The sequence below is a fragment of the Chanodichthys erythropterus genome, chromosome 7 (assembly GCF_024489055.1).
Source record: "Chanodichthys erythropterus isolate Z2021 chromosome 7, ASM2448905v1, whole genome shotgun sequence".
NCBI lineage: Eukaryota > Metazoa > Chordata > Actinopteri > Cypriniformes > Xenocyprididae > Chanodichthys > Chanodichthys erythropterus.
In genome coordinates this window covers 35,212,043-35,229,612 of record NC_090227.1, presented here as the reverse complement: position 1 = coordinate 35,229,612, position 17,570 = coordinate 35,212,043, and the positions used below count along the sequence as shown (strand labels likewise).

Genomic DNA, 17,570 nt, shown 5'->3' with positions numbered 1-17,570 from the left:
ACAATTACATTTTGTTGTTGTTGTTTTTCTTTTTGACTACATAATCTGCAACCTTTTTAAAACAGTCTTGTGACCCACTGGTTGAGAAACACTGGTTTAGTATATTAAGTATATGTATTTTTGGAGCACATAAAGAGTTGTTTTTGTTGTTGTTGCAGTTAAAATGGAGACTTTTAAACATAAAATGTTTTTTTTTTTGAGTGAACCTCCTCTTAACTTAGTTTTTCTGTGTTTCTGCAGACTCAGGGCCAGTGCTGGACATCTGATGATCCCGTACACAAAGCGCTTTCTTGGGTGTGCTCAGTGTGGCACCAGCTCAATGCCTGTCTGTCACGTCTAGGGACCTCAGAGGCCCTGTTGGGACCTTATATCTTCCTGTCCTGCCCTGTGAATCCAGAACAGACCCAGGCCATTCCAAAGTAAGTCAACTTAATGTTGTCACGATACTGGAATTAAGACAATTGTAATACAACTGCCCTGTAAAATAAAATATTTCAAAACAAGTAAATAAAGCACAGCTGGTATAGTGTATCGATATATTTTTAAACATGCAGTTTCAAATATTCAGATATATCAAATTAATATTTTTCACAACACTGGGTCAATTGAAATGAAATTGCATTTTTTGTGTTCAAATTGGTCCATGTGTCTTTTTGTTTAGGTGGTTAGTGAGGCTTTGGAATGCAGTGATAGTTCCACGGGTCGAGGACGCTGTTATATCTAGAGTAACAGCCAAGCGTTCTCCCTCTCAACGACGGTCTCCCAACAGCAAAGGTCTGAGTCCAGGTCAGAGAGCGGTTGTCAAAGCAGCTCTCAATATCCTTCTGAATAAGGCTGTGCTGCAAGGCTGCCCACTGTCCAGACCAGGTACAGCACCATGAATTGTTTGGGAACAAACAACTAAAAGATGCAACAAATATAACTACATTTATCAGTAGCTTGACAGTAGCTCAGTTGATTTTACAATAATGCAGCTATTTCAGTACTGAGATAATTTTTCAAGCCACATTCAAAGTAACTTCACTAACACTGACCATCAGCCATTAAAGGTGCCCTAGAACTTTTTAAAAAAAGATTTAATATATAATTTTTAACTGCCGATTTTGGGGCATGATTAGAAATGAGCCGATTCAGGGTGTGTGGCCCTTTAAATCTGGTGCTCCACGCCCACGGAGCTCACGCTTGCCTTAAACAACATAAAAAAGTTCAAACAGCTAATATAACCCTCAAAATGGATCTTTACAAAGTGTTCGTCATGCAGCATGTCTAATCGCGTAAGTACAGTGTTTATTTTGATGTTTACATTGATTCTGAATGAGTTTGAGGCTATGCTTCGTGGCTAACGGCTAATGCTACACTGTTGGAGAGATTTATAAAGAATGAAGTTGTGTTTATGCATTATACAGACTGCAAGTGTTTAAAAATGAAAATAACGACGGCTCTTGTCTCTGTGAAAACAGTAAAAAAACGATGGTAACTTTAACCACATTTAACAGTACATTAGCAACATGCTAACGAAACATTTAGAAAGACAATTTACAAATATCACTAAAAATATCATAATATCATGGATCATGTCAGTTATTATTGCTCCATCTGCCATTTTTTCGCTATTGTCCTTGCTTGCTTACCTAGTCTGATGATTCAGCTCTGCACAGATCCAGATGTTCTGCCCTTGTCTAATGCCTTTTAATAATGTTGGGAACATGGGCTGGCATATGCAAATATTGGGGCGTACACCCCGACTGTTACGTAACAGTCGGTGTTATGTTTAGATTTGCCTGTTCTTCAGAGGTCTTTTAAACAATTGAGATTTATATAAGGAGGAGGAAACAATGGAGTTTGAGACTCACTGTATGTCATTTCCATGTACTGAACTCTTGTTGTTCAACTATGCCGAGGTAAATTTAATTTTTGAATCTAGGGCACCTTTAAAGGGGCATATGTAAGAATTTTCATGCATTAATCTCTTATTTATTGCCAGTGTGTGAATAGCTTGTAATGAAACTTGTAGCGGTGTTACTAATAACATGGGTTATTTTTCTGTCTGTGTGGTTAGAGATTGACAGGCTTTTACCAGAGTTCCAAGGAGGATGTTTTCCTCTTTCCACCATTGGCTCCGCCTACAGGAAAGGTGGCCGAAAAGGACGCGATAATGGCGCTTGGAGACGAGCCAATACCAGCCCACGGAAGAAAGGAAGCCCCGCCTCTGGGAGAAGCTCTAGCTGCTCCTTAAGAGAAGGTGAGGTGTAACTGATGGCTTTGATTTTGCAGTAAATGCACCTCAGCTACAGTAACAATCTGCTTTTGCCATTTTGTTTCTATTAAATAACCCATATTCTTTTATTCTTATAATATAGGATCTCTGGCCAATTCAAGCACTCACTCAATGACAAATGTCAATCATGCAAGGTTGGTTTTCTATGTGTGTGCGTATTTGTGTTAGTACTACCAGCAGATGGCAGTGTGACTCAATGATTATGTGTGTATGTTCCTGCAGACTCAGTGACGGAGTCGCTGTGGGTCTGTCCTTCTGCTCTGATGATGAGACGGATCTCATCAGAGAACTCCAGACCATGTGCTTTAGCAAATCTGAGCCAGACATAAGTAAGGTAATAGACATTAATATGCGCTGTTCAAAATTTGGGGTCGGTAAGATTTGTAACATTTTTTGAAGTCTCTTATTCTCACCAAGGCAGAATTTATTTGATCAAAAGTAAAGTAAATAATGTGAAATATTATTACAATTTAAGATATTTTTTTTCTATTTTAATATATTTTAATATAATTTATTCCTGTGATGGGAAAGTTACATTTTCAGCAGCCATTACTCCAGTCATAAGTGTCACATGATCCTTCAGAAATTATTCAAATACTGATTTGGTGCTCAAGAAACGTTTCTTATTGTTGAAAACAGTTGTTCTGCTTAATATTTTTGTGGAAACAGGATTCTTTGATGAGTAGAATGATGCTCAGTTTACTTGCATTTAAATGGTCCATTTAGATATTGAAAATAAAGTGAGTGAAAAAAAAATCCAACTGACTTGCATTAAAGGAGGAACTGAAGCCATATATGGGGACCCGTGTATCATATACTTTTGGGCCAGCGATAAACAACCCAGAACACTGTAGCAACTACACATAGCGACATCCGCAACATCCAGCTGTAGCATTGTGTAGCATTCAGAAAATGTAAAAATATAGTTTGTTACTATTGGTATTTATTTGTTCATTTTACATACACATTACAAAGCAGTGGTTTAAGTTTTAGTCTGTCAACTACAAAAAAAAATCAGCTTGTGCTTCTCTCAGAGACTTTCTGTTCAAGCTACTGGCACTGTAAAGCACATGGCCTTGCAGTTTCTAGGAATTGACAAGCTGTGTTTATTTCCTCTTTTACCTGGTACAGATTGCTCTCTTCAAAGAGGACTTCATCATGCTTCCAGACTCCAGTCCGCCCACTCCTCAGAGGAGTGACGGTGAGGTCACGCAGCCCCAAACACTCCCTGTTACAACAGAGAGTGCCATGGATATGACCCATCCTCCACCACAGAAGGCAAGCTTTGATAAAACACCATGACTCTGTTCCAAAGCCTACTGAGACACCTACATAGGTTCCTTCTAAGGCATCATCCTAACGGTCACAGAACATTATAAATAACCAGTTTGGACATTCTACATATAATGCACAGATAGGGCTTTTTACACTGCGCTTAAAGGGATAGTTCACCCAAAAATGAAAATAATGTCAGTTATTACTCACCCTCATATCGCTCTACACCCATAAGACCTTCGTTCATCTTCGGAACACAAATTAAGATTTTTTTGATAAAATCCGATGGCTCAGGGAGGCCTCTATAGAAAGCAACGCCAATGAAAATCTCAAGATCCATAAATGTACTAAAAGCATATTTAAAACAGTTCATGTGAGTACAGTGGTTCAACCTTAATATTAAAAAGCGACGAGAATACTTTTTGTGCGCCAAAAAAAAAACAAAATAACGACTTTTCAACAATATAGTGATGGGCCGATTTCAAAACACTGCTTCGGAGCTTTACAAGTCAAATCAGTGATTCGGAGCGCCAAAGTCATGTGATTTCATCAGTTTAGCCGCTTGATAGGAGATCCGAATCACTGATTCGATTCGTAAAGCTCCGAAGCAGTGTTTTGAAATTGGCCAGTCACTATATTGTTGAAAAGTCGTCATTTTGTTTGTTTTTTGGAGCACAAAAAGTATTCTCGTCGCTTTATAATATGAAGGTGGAACCGCTGAACTCACATGAACTGATTTAAATATGTTTTTAGTACCTTTATGGATCTTGAGAGAGGAAATGTCATTGCTGTGAATGCAGGCCTCACTGAGCCATCAGATTTAATCAGAAATATCTTAATTTGTGTTCTGAAGATGAACAAAGGTCTTACGGGTGTAGAACGACATGAGGGTGAGTAATAATGACATTATTTTCATTTTTGGGTGAACTAACCCTTTAAAGAAAAATGTTCCCTCAGGCCATCCAAGATGTAGGTGAATTTTTTTTCTTCAGTAGAACAGTAAAGAAGATTTTAATGGAAATAATGGAAGTCAATGGGTGCCGTCACTTTGAGATTCAAAAAAACATATGCAGACAAAACAAAATTAATACCCATGGCTCCTGACGATACACTGAGGTCTTAAGAAGCGAAACGATCGGTATATGCAAAAAACTAAATTATTTACAACAATTTTACTTGTAATCCGCAGCCTTGCAAACGGTCCTCAGCGCATTCACGACTGTCTGAAACATGTGCTTCCTGACGCATAATCATGTATGCGCGGGAACAAAATCAAACATTAGCTGACGCTGTTTGTTTACACCGCTTCTTAAGACCTCAATGTATCGTCAGGAGCCGCGGGTATTAATTTTGTCATTGTTTTTTTATCTCAAAGTGACGGCACCCGTTGACTTCCATTATAAGAATCAGAGGACCACGGTTTCAGCTAAAAATCTTCTTTACTGTTGTACTGAAGAAAAAAATTCACCTACGTCTTGGAACTGCTCAATTCATATGGATTCGTTTTACGATCTCTATTAAAGTGGTAGTTGCGTGGACTGTCAGTGGAGAGACAGAAAGCTCTCAGATTTCATTTAAAATAACTTTATTTGTGTCTTTCGAAGATGAACAAATGTCGTCTTGACATGAGGGCGAGTGAATGATGATAGAATTTTCATTTTTGGGTGAACTAACCATTTAATGAAGACTTTTTAAAAAAAATAATCCTTATGGGAAAAATACTTCTGGATCCAAGGCCGCTGAAAAAGTAGAGTTAGTATGTTGTTAAAGGTACAATATGTAAAATTTTTGCAGTAAAATATCCAAAAACCACTAGGCTAGTGTTATATATTTTGTCCATCTGATTACAAACAATATCTCTAATGTTTTCAACTACTTTTAAATCATGAGAAAGTTCCCATTCTAAACAGTGACACGGGGCAGTGCAGTCGCCTGTCAATGACGTCAGTTACCCTTTGTTACCGCCTTTACCGATGTAGAAACCACATGACAACAGTGCTGTGGACAAATGCAGAAGTAGTGTCTAGCGTCCAGCAAACCACTAGCTTGCTTCAAGCAGTTCCTTATTTACTTCTTGCACGTTATATGGTGGATTGTGTTACTTATTTATGGAACATAATTACTGTTTACCATCTGCCGCTGGTTCTGTCGACAAGGACAGCTCCCGTAAACGCATGACCGGAAAAGCGGAAGCGGCGCCGGCGACTGTGTCATAATAAAAGTCCCGCTGCTCGTGAGGCGTGTGTTGATCAATCGCTCCAGCTCCTCGTTCAGCTCCCGCAACACTCGGTCCTGCTCTGCTTCATACTACAGTAACGTTAATAATCGCATCCACGAACATGAGTTCTTCCAGACTCCAATCCCTATTCTTTTGCACCGTCCGTTGAGATGGAGACCACATGTCCCAAGTTTCCAATCTAAAACTTGGCGTCATCAAACTACGCCTTTGTTTTGAATAGGCTTCTAGCGACCTCTAGCGGAAAACAATATCATAGATTGTACCTTTAAGCTAAAAGTGTGATGCTATAATAAACACAAAAATGTAGCACACTCAAATATTGTTTTTTTTTAAACACTTATACCACATTGTTGCCTCTGTTGGTCGCTTGCTAGTTTTTGGAACAAAACACATGTTTAAGGTACATTCTCCCTTTTATTTTTATTAAATATGTTTTTTTCTTTGTCTGTGAAAAGACTGACGGCGGTCACTCTTCTCCTCGGAGAGTGACGAGGCCCAGGTCGCATCTGCCCGTCCCCAGCAGCAGAGGTTCTCAGCAGGTGAACACCACCAGCGGCAGCAGCAGCAGCAACCCTAGCAGAGCTTCCACGAGCAGCAGAGCAAGGCAGCTCCCACCCCACAACAACACAAACAACTTCTCACAAGGCCAGATCTGGTTCCTGGACCCCAACTGTAATGAAAACTACAGTAACCATGGATAGACACCTCCCACTGCCCTCCCTTTGCCCTCAGTCTGTTATTGCCCACTATTTTGTGAAGTTAGGTTACTGGCAGCATTTTAGTATTTGTACATGTTGTCCATACTTGTTACAATATATTACATTGTGTACTTTGGGACCATAGTTTTAATATATTCAACTGTTTAAGTAAAGAACTTTGAGGGAGGAAAAGAGTAAGATAAACTAACAGGAGAAAGACTGCTTGAACACTTTAAAGTTTGCCTTTTAGGTCAAATGTTTTGGATCAAAGTAAGAGCTGGTAGTCTTTTTGCTCTTTAGTATTTTCAATCAATCGTGTTTTATGTTTAAATAAGTGAAAGGTGAGTTTTTAAAACTGTTGAAATCAGGGTTTTACCAAATATGTGTAAATAATAACTGGGAACTTAAATGTTGTATAGATTAGTGTGTGTGTGCGTGTGTGTGTGTGTGTGCGTGCGTGCGTACGTGTGTGTGATATAGCGCTTGTACTGTACATTGGAGGACTTTTGAAGGGAATCTGAGAACTGTATATATTGTTTGTAATATTAAATTTTGGTTCATATTTTTTCACTCGTTTCCAAACAAACTGAATGTGGCAATAAGTACCGCCATTGCGAACACAGAATTTTTTTTTTTCTTTAAGCCATAATTAGTATTTTCAATTACTCTCATGCGTGCTCAGTGACTGGCTTGAACTTTGACCCCTACTTGTGTGAAACTCACCTATGAAATTGGAAGCGGTGCGCATTAACTTTCATTTGTCTTCTGTATTGAACATTTAGGATAAACAAGTATTATTTTAGAGTCAGTATTGTTCATATGTACAGAAGAGATTATAGTCGACCTCTGATGTTTAACTGTATTATAGTTGTCGGATGAGGTTCAGAGAAATTCTCCTGTTTCCTCCAAGCACAACAATTAAAAATGCACTATCCTAGACAACAGCTCTTGTGTTTTCTTTCTCCACACAGCTAACATTGTGTATGTTTAAAACCAAGTCATTCCGCAGGAATCATTTGCAGATTGTTTTGTCACTCTAGACTATGCAAAAACCTGGTGACGCCTCTGTGCACACGCAATACTTTTAATCAAGCAATGGTAAAAGAAGAGTTTGTCCAATCATATTGCTTGGTTCATTCCCCTAATACCAAGCGGGGATGATTGACAAATATGTAAGGCCTATCATTAAAAAGAGACTGCAAATCAACAGCAACACAAAATCCCTCTTGATCCCCCTTCCACTCCCACCGTCTGACTGATTCCTTAAGCGAGGACAGTACAGTAGTACAGCTACTTCTAACTAACTTCTAACTTTGTGCACAAAAACAAAACAAAAATAATGACTTTATTCAACAATTTCTTCTCTTCCCTGTCAGTCTCTTATGCTTTTCAAGTTGTAATAACATTAGGAGAATGTTAGAGGAACATTGAAATAACGTTAGAGGAATGTTAAAATAATAATAATAAAATGTTAGAATAACGTTCTACAAACCAAAACCTAATGTTCTGTTTCCGTTAAGAAAACTTTCCTGGCTAACCAAAAACAAACCTTGAAAAAGAATGTTCTGGGAACCAAAAACTAAAATTCTGGGAACCAAAAATTGTTAGCTGGGCCCCAACAAGCATAGAACATTCCCCCAACTTTAGTATTTGGTTCTTTTTAGGTTTTATTTTTTGCAGCCATAAAATAATGTTCCCAGACATTGGAGCAAAAAGGTTAGGGAACATCTGTGAGTAACGTTAGGGGCATGTTAGAATAATGTTACAGAAACATTAAAATATCATTAGAATAATGTTAAATGAATGTTAAGATAATTTTATAATAACGTTAGGAGAACGTTAGAATAATGTTGTAGGAACATTAGAATAACGTTACAGGAACGTTATAATAATGTTAGGAGAATGTTAGAATAATGTTCTACAAACCAAAAAATAACATTCTATTTCTGTTGAGAAAACATTAGAATAACATTAGAGGAACAGTAAAATAATGTTATAATAATGGTAGGGGAATGTTAGACTAACATTAGAATAATGTTATAGAAATGTTAATATAACTTTAGAATAATGTTACAGGAATGTTAAAATAATGTTATAATTCTGTTAGGGGAACGGTAAAATAATTTTATAATAATGTTAGGGGGATGTTAAAATAACGTTTGGAGAACATTAGAATAACATTAAACAAACGTTAAAATAATGTTATAATAACATTAGGGGAATGTTAGAACAATGTTTGTTAAACGGAAAATTGACATTCTATTTCCATTGAGAAAACATTAGAATAACATTAGAGGAACAGTAAAATAATGTTATAATAATGGTAGGGAAATGTTAGACTAACATTAGAATAATGTTATAGAAATGTTAAAATAACTTTAGAATAATGTTACAGGAACGTTAAAATAACGTTATAATTACGTTAGGGGAACGGCAAAATAATTTTATAATAAGGTTATATGAATCATGGGTGTGCTGGATGATTAAAAATCAGAAAATTGATTACTGATATACAGCAGGGTAATGATATTGGAGCAAAGAGGTTAGGGAACGTTAGAGTAATGTTAAGGGCATGTTAGAATAACGTTAGAGGAACGGTAAAATAATGTTATAATAATGTTAGGAGGATGTTAGACTAACGTTTGGAGAACATTAGAATAACGTTACACAAACGTTAAAACCTAAAACTTACTTATATTGAATGTTTATTATAACATTAATTATAGGCCTCCATTTATCCATTTTCCATACCGCTTATAGTGTACTATACTGTAATACTCAAAAAAAAAAAGAAAAAATCCCAAGTTTGGCAGGTCTGCATTTATAAAGTATTTGTGTCCTCTCTCCTGACGCTTCCCACTGTAACACAAGATAAGAGTGGCATGAGCATGAGGTCGTTCTGGTGTCACAGAAAAAACAAGAGAAACGTAGTCTTGAAAAATATATTTATTTCACAGAAAAGTCCTTTATATACACTGCCCGGCCAAAAAAAAAAAAAAAAAAAGAGATGCTGTTTGGATTTAAATAGGCAAATACTAAAGAGTCTATGACTGGATCATTATTGCTGTGATTATTATGTTTCTAACATGTTATATGTTTAGGAACAGTTCTTTTAATTGATGGAAAACAGTCCTCTTGATGGAAATAACATCACATTCATTTCCATCAAGAGGTGCATCAAGATCTTGTATTGACAAAGTCTCCTCCAGCACATCCCAAAGACTGAATTCAATGAATTTAAGTGCCAGTTCATGTGTGAAAATGATTCTTCATGCTCTCTCCCAACAATTCTTTCACAATTTGAGCTTGATGAATCTTGACATTGTCATCCTGGAATATGGCCACGATGTGTCTTCCTACATGGTTGTTTAAGCACTCCATCAATTAGGGTTAAAAGAACTGTTGCCAAACATATAACATGCTAGAAACAATAATCACTGCATTAATGATCCAGTCATAGGCAAATCCTTAAGAGACCATTTAAATCCAAACAGTGACTTTTTTGGGGCCGGGCAGTGTATATTTACAAGTTAAAATAATCAATGTTTTTATTTGTGCCTTTCCTAGTTCCATGACATGCCTAAAGAAATGAGAAAATAGAGTAATTGTTTTGCCATTTACATGATTCATATGATCACATTTTCCTGCACATTCAAAGGATGGTCTCAGGATAATTTAATAAATTAAGCATTCAGAGAGAAATATGAAAAGAATACATTTGATATGATTAAAAAAAACAAACAGATGAATCACAAAAGTTGCATTATACAATTTTTTACAGTGTTCAATTATTCCTGGCCTCACAATGTCCCATTGTGAGTGGATATTGAGTACCTCCTGTGACATTAAGGAAAAATACATATCTTTTTCATAACAAATGTCAGATGTGTTCTGAAGATAGGTCATCCAATATAATGTACCATTCGGAGACCTTTAGAAAGCATGATAGGGAAGCGTCCGTATGAAGTCCAGTTTAAGACGCTCAGAGGCGAGTGTCTTGGATATTGTCCTCCGCCTCCTCCTGTAGTGTCTGAGTAACAGAGCTTAGTTTGGATTGAGGGGTGCGCATGCTGGAATTCCGACGAGGGAAGAGTTTGAGGCGCTCGGCTGGACTTATGGCCTGCTTTAGATGAATGGTTTCATTCAGCAGCTTCTGAATGGAATCGTAGGTCTTCACCTGACCCTTATCCATCATCTGCGACAGAGATCGAGGAAAACTTTTAAAAATCTATTTTCTGCTAAAACTAGTTTTTGAACAAAGTCTCTTATGTTCCCCAAGACTGCATTTATTTGATCAAAAATACAGTTAAAACAGTTATATTGTGAAATATTATTACAATTTAAAAGAACTGTTTTCTATTATAACATATAGATTTAATAATATAATATATTCCTGAGATGGCAAAGCTACCAATCTTTAGTCACATGATCCTTCAGAAATCATTCTAATATGCTGATTTGCTGCTCAAGAAACATTTCTTCTGTTATTATCAATGTTGAAAACACGCTGCTTAATATTTTTATAGAAACTGCGATAGATTTTTATCAGAATTCTTTGATGAATAAAGTTCAAAAGAGCAGCATTTATTCTTTTGTAACATTATAAATGTTTTACTGCCTTTTTATCAGTTTAATGCATCTTTGCTGAATAAAAGAATTCATTTCTTTTTAAAAATATCTTACTGACATCAAACTTTGTAAGTTTGCTTTTTTTTTTTGAATAGCACAGATAAATTATCCCTACTGTTTGACAGAAATGACTGTAAATGTAATGAGCGCTCATTATTTTTGTTAGTAGTTGCCTTTTTGTCACCAGTAAAAATAACACTAAAATGTGAATAATAATTCTCAAAAAAAAAAAAAAAAAAAAAAGACAGAGGAAGAGGTAGTGCAAAAGCTTTACCAAGAAAGACTGACACTCGAGCAGCGGTTCCACTTTGTGCTCGGACAGTAATATAGTGCACGTGGAAAAAGACTGTCGCAATGTCTTCTTTAACACCTTTATTGTTCTGAAACCAAAGACAAAGCACAGCTACCATTATTAACCATGACATGAATTCACTGTACTTTGGAATTAGCCAGTGGTGTTATTTGTGGAACAGTGTTGTTGGGACTCACATTGGATCGAGATGGGCACTAGGCTCGTCCAGGAGGAGGATCTGCGCTCTGCTGAGGATGGAGCGAGCCAGACATATGAGCTGTTTGTGGCCGTTACTCAGTACATAACCTCCGTATTCCAGCTGGAAGTCCAGTTTGTCTGGAAACTGCTCTATCAGTGTCTTGAGTCCGACCTTCACACACAAACACAGAAACAACTGCTCACTCAAACCTTCCAGCAAATCATCTATGCTTTTTACAGGAAGGGAACAGGGCATACTTGCAGTTCATTAAGGAATACTCTGTCAATTACTCACCCTCATGTCGTTCCACATCCGTAAGAGCTTTGTTCATCTTTGGAACACAAATTAAGATATTTTTGATAAAATCCAATGGTTCAGTGAGGCCTCCATTGACAGCAAGATTACTTACTTTTAATTAAAGCAAGATAAGCTACTAAAGACATATTTAAACCAGTTCATGTGACTACAGTGGTTCAACTTTGATGTTGTGAAACGATGAGAAAAAACAAAATAAGGACTTTATTTAACAATATCTAGTGATGGGCGATTTCAAAACACTGCTTCATGAAGCTTCGAAGCTTTACGAATCTTTTGTTTCGAATCAATGGTTTGAAGCATGTATCAAACTGCCAAAGTCACGCCCCCCAGTGGTGAACCATTGAAATTTCGAAACACTTATGATGTAACGAAGAATCGTTTACTGAAATTACTTGACTTTCACGCTCCATAGCACTGATTTGAAACAAAAGATACGTAAAGCTTCGAAGCTTCATGAAGCAGTGTTTTGAAATCGGCCATCACTAGATATTGTTGAATAAAGTCGTTATTTTGGGGTTTTTTTGCCGCACAAAAAGTATTCTTGTCGCTTCATAACATTAAGGTTGAACCACTGTAGTCACATGCACTGTTTTAAATACATCTTTTTTATCTTGCTGTCAATGCAGGTCTCACTGAGCCATCAGATTTTATCAAAAACATCTTAATTTGTGTTCTGAAGATGAACGAAGGTCTTGGACCGACATGAGGGTGAGTAATTAATGACAGAATTTGTATTTTTGGGTGAACTAACCCTTTAAATAACACTCATACTGTATGTTCACTTAGATATTACAACTAGCATTCACCCTATTTTCGATCTAATGTTCTGCCTTCATAAAATGGTGCACTGAATTTTGATGACTAAAATTAAAAATGACATTGAATTTAAATACTGTTGTCACTTTAAAATTTCACCTATATTAAAACTAAATAAAGAAAAAGGTACTGTAACAAGATGAAGTGTGTTATCTCTTGGCCCGGCATAACAACATTTAGAGGTTAAGCATGTAATCACTGGTTCACAAAAATGTCCCGTGTTTTCTTGATGGATAAACCAAATGACCTCATGCTTTGCTTTTGAAAAGGTCACTTATTTTATAAACAATAAATAGGAACCTCAAACACCGGAAAAATTGGTATGTGTGTAAGATAACAACTAATCAGAGAAGGAAAAATAAGCCCACACACTACCACAGCTTGCAAAACATGCAATATATTTAATGTAACGTTTCAGTCCGACATTCGTCAAGGATTAAAAAATGTTTTTTTGTGGCTGACAAAGATCACATGCACTAAATAGAATACATTTATTTTAGTAAAAGGAAAAAAATGACATTTTTTAATTGGGAAACCTTGATGTGATCTTTTATAAAATTGTTAGGTAATTAGGTAATGAAAGTGTATAGCTAACTATGAAAGGTAACATTTTATTTGCATATGGACTTTAATGCAATTGTTTTCATTTAGTTAACATTAACTATGAACAATATATTTGTACAGCATCTTTTAACCTGGGTTTATGTTAGTTAATAAAAATACAATTGTTTATTCATATTAGTTCACTGTGCAATAATTAATGTTGACAGACTTTTGACTTTAATAATGTATTAGTAACTGTAGAAGTTAACATTACCTAAAATTAATATATATAATGCTGTATAAGTATTGTTTATGGTTAATTCATGTTAACTAATGTAGTTAACCAATGAAACCTTACTGTGAAGTTTTACCTTATTGGGATTTACCTGTATTAAAATCCTATTTGCTGTCTATACTAACTCAAGTCTTCTTTTTTTAAACAAATAATTTTATTTTACAAAACAATGTTACGTTGGCTTAACCAGTGGTGTGAGTTTGAAGCAGAGCTATCAGTTTGCTCAATGACAGATGGGGTGTTTGAAAGTTGTATGAATTACACCCTTCACCTATAAATGCTCAGTGGCAAATAAAGTGTTGCCATAGTAAAGGCAGTAAAGACAATGCTTTTCCAGTGTCTTTGAACTGCTCTAGAAAAAAGGGTCATCAAACCACTTGACCTCACAGTCATTGATCATTTGCTCTGGACCCCTGCAGCAAAGACACCCACCTCCTCTGTGACCCGCCACAGCTCCTCATCACTATGGCAGCCATAAGGGTCTAGGTTCAAGCGGAACGGTCCCGTAAAGATGAAGACTTTCTGTGGTGGTGCAGAAGGAGACATTTACAAAAATATAACTTGATCAAGAGAGAGGATGAAAGCTGTTCCCTGAACTGCTGTTACCTGAGGCACCACGCCAAAGGCTTTCCTCCACTTCTGAAGTGGCATTTTGTTCCAGTTGACCCCGTCAATGGAGATATCTCCATCTGTGTAAACCAGCTTCAGAAGAGCATTGAACAGAGAACTCTTCCCAGAACCTGTTCGGCCCAAGATGCCCACCTGAAAAAGAGCACATGATCAATCTGAGCAGTGTTGCCAAGAATTGGGCTATTTTTACACTGTTGCAATGGGTAGTTTATGTAGTCCCCCCACCCTCGAACACCTATTTTTACCCCCCGGAGTAAGATTTTTAATAGGGGACCACTCTGGAACACGACTGGGCTAGTTTTGGCCATGATTGGGCAAGTTTTGATTAACAATTGGGCGGGTTTTGTTGTGCAGACCTGGCAACCCTGAATATGACTTGAAATTTCTGAAAAATGCTATGGAAATACAAAAGTGCATCTTTATTAATACTGTTGTAATGGATGCTTGTGTTTATGCCCTTCCCACATGGATTTCTCACAACATACATCGCAAAACTCACAGAAATGACTGTACAAAAGAATCTGACAAATATAAGGCTGAACACATGAGACTCTTATGCAAGAAATGAATTTTAGCCTTTAGCTAATCTGCTATATGTTGCTTATCACCGACATTGTTAGAAAGGCAAAATGCAGTAACTTTGTCAAAACAGAAATATAACCAAAATCAAGTACTGTGAATTGGCTCAACTGTGCTCAGATTGAAAGAAAAATATCTTGAAGAACTTTGAATCCATTTTTCTCAGCTCCAGCGTAGGTGTAATAGCCAATTAATTTCACCTTTGCACAGCAGTACAATCCAAATTCTACAAATTGAAAATCTGGGATTCAAAATATAATTTAATATCTTATTTTATATTCAAAGTATAGATTCTGAAAAACGTAAAACAGAAATTTTATGACTAAAAATGAATAAGAAATTATTTATATATTTATAGGCCACTAATCAAATAAGCAAATTTGTGCCACTGAACTCCTTTACACAAAAGCTCAGATGTGATGCTGAGAATATATTTGTAATGAAAAATTGCATTAAATTAGACTAAATACAAAAAAATCAAGCATTTTCACTAGTAACCTTTGACTTTTACTCACCACCGTATAAAATAAAGGCAAAATTCAAGCTATAGCCCATTGTTTTGTCTTGCTGTGAGACAACCCTGTTACAAAATGCACCGTTTGAAGAAAACCTAGCTTGTTAGCATTTACTTTTTTAACGTTTAAAGAGGAGTTTAAATCTGGGAATTTCTTGTACATACCCTCTGTCCACCCTCCACAGCGAAGGAGAGGTTCTTAAGGACAGCGTGACCCCCTTCTGTGTATTTGACTGTTAAATTCCGCACATCGATCTGACCTCGATTAGGCCAGCTTGAGTCAGCCTGCGCATCGGTATTCTCTATAATCAGATCCGAGCCTTTGCTTTTGTCTGGTTTGGGTGTCTCGGACGGTAGGTCGATGAACTTAAACACCCGGTCAACAGAACGCATCTGGAGGAAGAAGGATTAGAAGAGCTATGATGTAATCAGGTCCACTGAGGTCCAAGCTGCATGTGGTTTATTTAGCCTCTAAATGATGCTTAGCCTCTGTGTTTGCGTGTGCTTGGGAAGGCAGTACGAGTACGCAAACAGTTACACCATGTGGCAAAAATAAAGCACCACTACTGTATATATGTGTATCAGTATTATTGTAACTATTCTCCTGATAGGGCCATAGTGAGGGAAAACAAAACGTCCTGCACCTTGATAAACCCAGTTAATGTTGCTTAAACTCACTCAGGCAATATTTTCAACAGCATTACAGAACAGGACGATTTCTGCAGTCTAGAACAATTGAAAAACATGCTGTTTTCAGGGAGGAAAAACTAAAAGGCACGTACCATTCCATCTACCGCAATGCTGGTGGCAACACACCACTGGAAGGTGCCTAGAATGAGCATTGCCAGGCATATGACGATACCAATCTCACCCGGTTTATCCTCTGTGGAATAACGCACATGCATTAATGTGCACCAAGAAGCAAGTATAAACATCAAGTACAAGGGTGCTCACAATGACCTCACTTCTACACTTCAAAGGCATTTTCTAAGCACTGTTTGCAATTATCTCTTTATACAACCAATTGTCTGTAAAACCTACTAAATCAAGCGTTCATTGGCTTTTTGGACCCACCGAGAACCATCAAATAAACAGTGGCATCCGCTGACTCAACATGCTCTACTGCTTGCTTGGGTCACTCTCACATATCTTGCCTAGATACAGATGGAAGAGCGCTCTTACGGTTGGTTCCTACCGCAATCCAGGCGGCCAACGTGAAAAAGAACACGAAGATGATGTCGGCGCGGAAGAGAAACCATCGTAGGGTCGACAGATAGAGGAACCAGGTGGCTGTGTGTGTGTTGAGTGTCTTGTGGAACAGGTTCTCAAAGTAACCTTGCCGCTCAAAGGCCCTGATTGTCCACAAACCCTTCAGGGAGATGATGAGGTGGGAGAAAATGGGGCTCCGAGCTGTGATGAGAGAAGAATGAAACATGTCAACAATGTACAAAAACAAAAAGGCGCTGTTTCTTAAGAGATTGACTGGATTATTATTGCAGCGGTTATTATGTTTCTAGCATGTTATATGTTTGGCAACAGTTCCCTATGTGATGGAGTATGTAGCTTTTCATTTCTTAAACAACCATGTAGGAAGACACATCATGGCCATATTCCAGTATTCCAGGATGACAATGTCAAGATTCATCAGGCACAAAATGTGAAAGAATGGTTGGTTAAGGAGCAGGAAGAATCATTTTCACACATAAATTGGCACCTGTGAGTCCAGACCTTAAATTCATTGAAAGTCTTTGGGATGTGCTGGAATAGACTTTAGAAAGTGCTTGACTCTTGCATTGTCAATACAAGATCTTGACCAAACACTGATGCACCTCTTGATGTAAATAAATGTTGTGATGTTATTTCCATCAAAAGGTGCATCAATTTTTGGTATATTTTTGGCCAGGTAGTATATACTTCTTAAGCAATACGACATGTTACTTGGTGCACAGCAAGTCATTCGGTGCAAATACTTTCCTCCACTGTAACGCTCAAATCAAACCTAATTTTGGTGTATGAGCCATTTTTATGATGACTTTTCATATGAAATACACTACAATTTAAAAGTATGATTTTTAAAATATAAATTTATTTAGCAAGGTCACATTAAAGGGTTAGTTCACTCAAAAATGAAATTTCTGTCAATAATTACTCACCCTCAAGACCTTTGTTCATCTTCAGAACACAAATTAAGATATTTTTGATGAAATCCAAGAGGTTTTTTTAATCCTCAATAAAAAGCAATGAAATTACCACATTCAAGGTCCA

The 17,570-nt window shown here is 37.0% G+C and overlaps 2 protein-coding genes across 4 annotated transcripts in view; one reads left to right on the top strand and one right to left on the bottom strand.

The window, feature by feature from the left end:
* The window catches only part of cttnbp2 (cortactin binding protein 2), a 53,179-nt gene extending 45,760 nt beyond the window's left edge, over nucleotides 1-7,419 (top strand). For both annotated transcript variants that reach the window (XM_067390358.1, XM_067390357.1), the window contains exons 17-23: nucleotides 241-419; nucleotides 662-867; nucleotides 2,060-2,242; nucleotides 2,361-2,412; nucleotides 2,501-2,612; nucleotides 3,410-3,556; nucleotides 6,248-7,419. In XM_067390358.1, coding sequence (XP_067246459.1) covers nucleotides 241-419; nucleotides 662-867; nucleotides 2,060-2,242; nucleotides 2,361-2,412; nucleotides 2,501-2,612; nucleotides 3,410-3,556; nucleotides 6,248-6,493 — 1,125 coding nt within the window. In that variant the 3' untranslated portion in view covers nucleotides 6,494-7,419. The remainder of the gene's footprint in view (nucleotides 1-240; nucleotides 420-661; nucleotides 868-2,059; nucleotides 2,243-2,360; nucleotides 2,413-2,500; nucleotides 2,613-3,409; nucleotides 3,557-6,247) is intronic.
* Nucleotides 7,420-9,510: 2,091 nt separating this feature from the next.
* cftr (CF transmembrane conductance regulator) overlaps nucleotides 9,511-17,570 on the bottom strand; it is a 33,118-nt gene continuing 25,058 nt past the window's right edge. For both annotated transcript variants that reach the window (XM_067390353.1, XM_067390354.1), the window contains exons 20-27: nucleotides 16,488-16,715; nucleotides 16,088-16,188; nucleotides 15,471-15,698; nucleotides 14,189-14,344; nucleotides 14,015-14,104; nucleotides 11,609-11,781; nucleotides 11,394-11,499; nucleotides 9,511-10,685 (exon numbers count right to left, since the gene is read on the bottom strand). In XM_067390353.1, coding sequence (XP_067246454.1) covers nucleotides 10,473-10,685; nucleotides 11,394-11,499; nucleotides 11,609-11,781; nucleotides 14,015-14,104; nucleotides 14,189-14,344; nucleotides 15,471-15,698; nucleotides 16,088-16,188; nucleotides 16,488-16,715 — 1,295 coding nt within the window. In that variant the 3' untranslated portion in view covers nucleotides 9,511-10,472. The remainder of the gene's footprint in view (nucleotides 10,686-11,393; nucleotides 11,500-11,608; nucleotides 11,782-14,014; nucleotides 14,105-14,188; nucleotides 14,345-15,470; nucleotides 15,699-16,087; nucleotides 16,189-16,487; nucleotides 16,716-17,570) is intronic.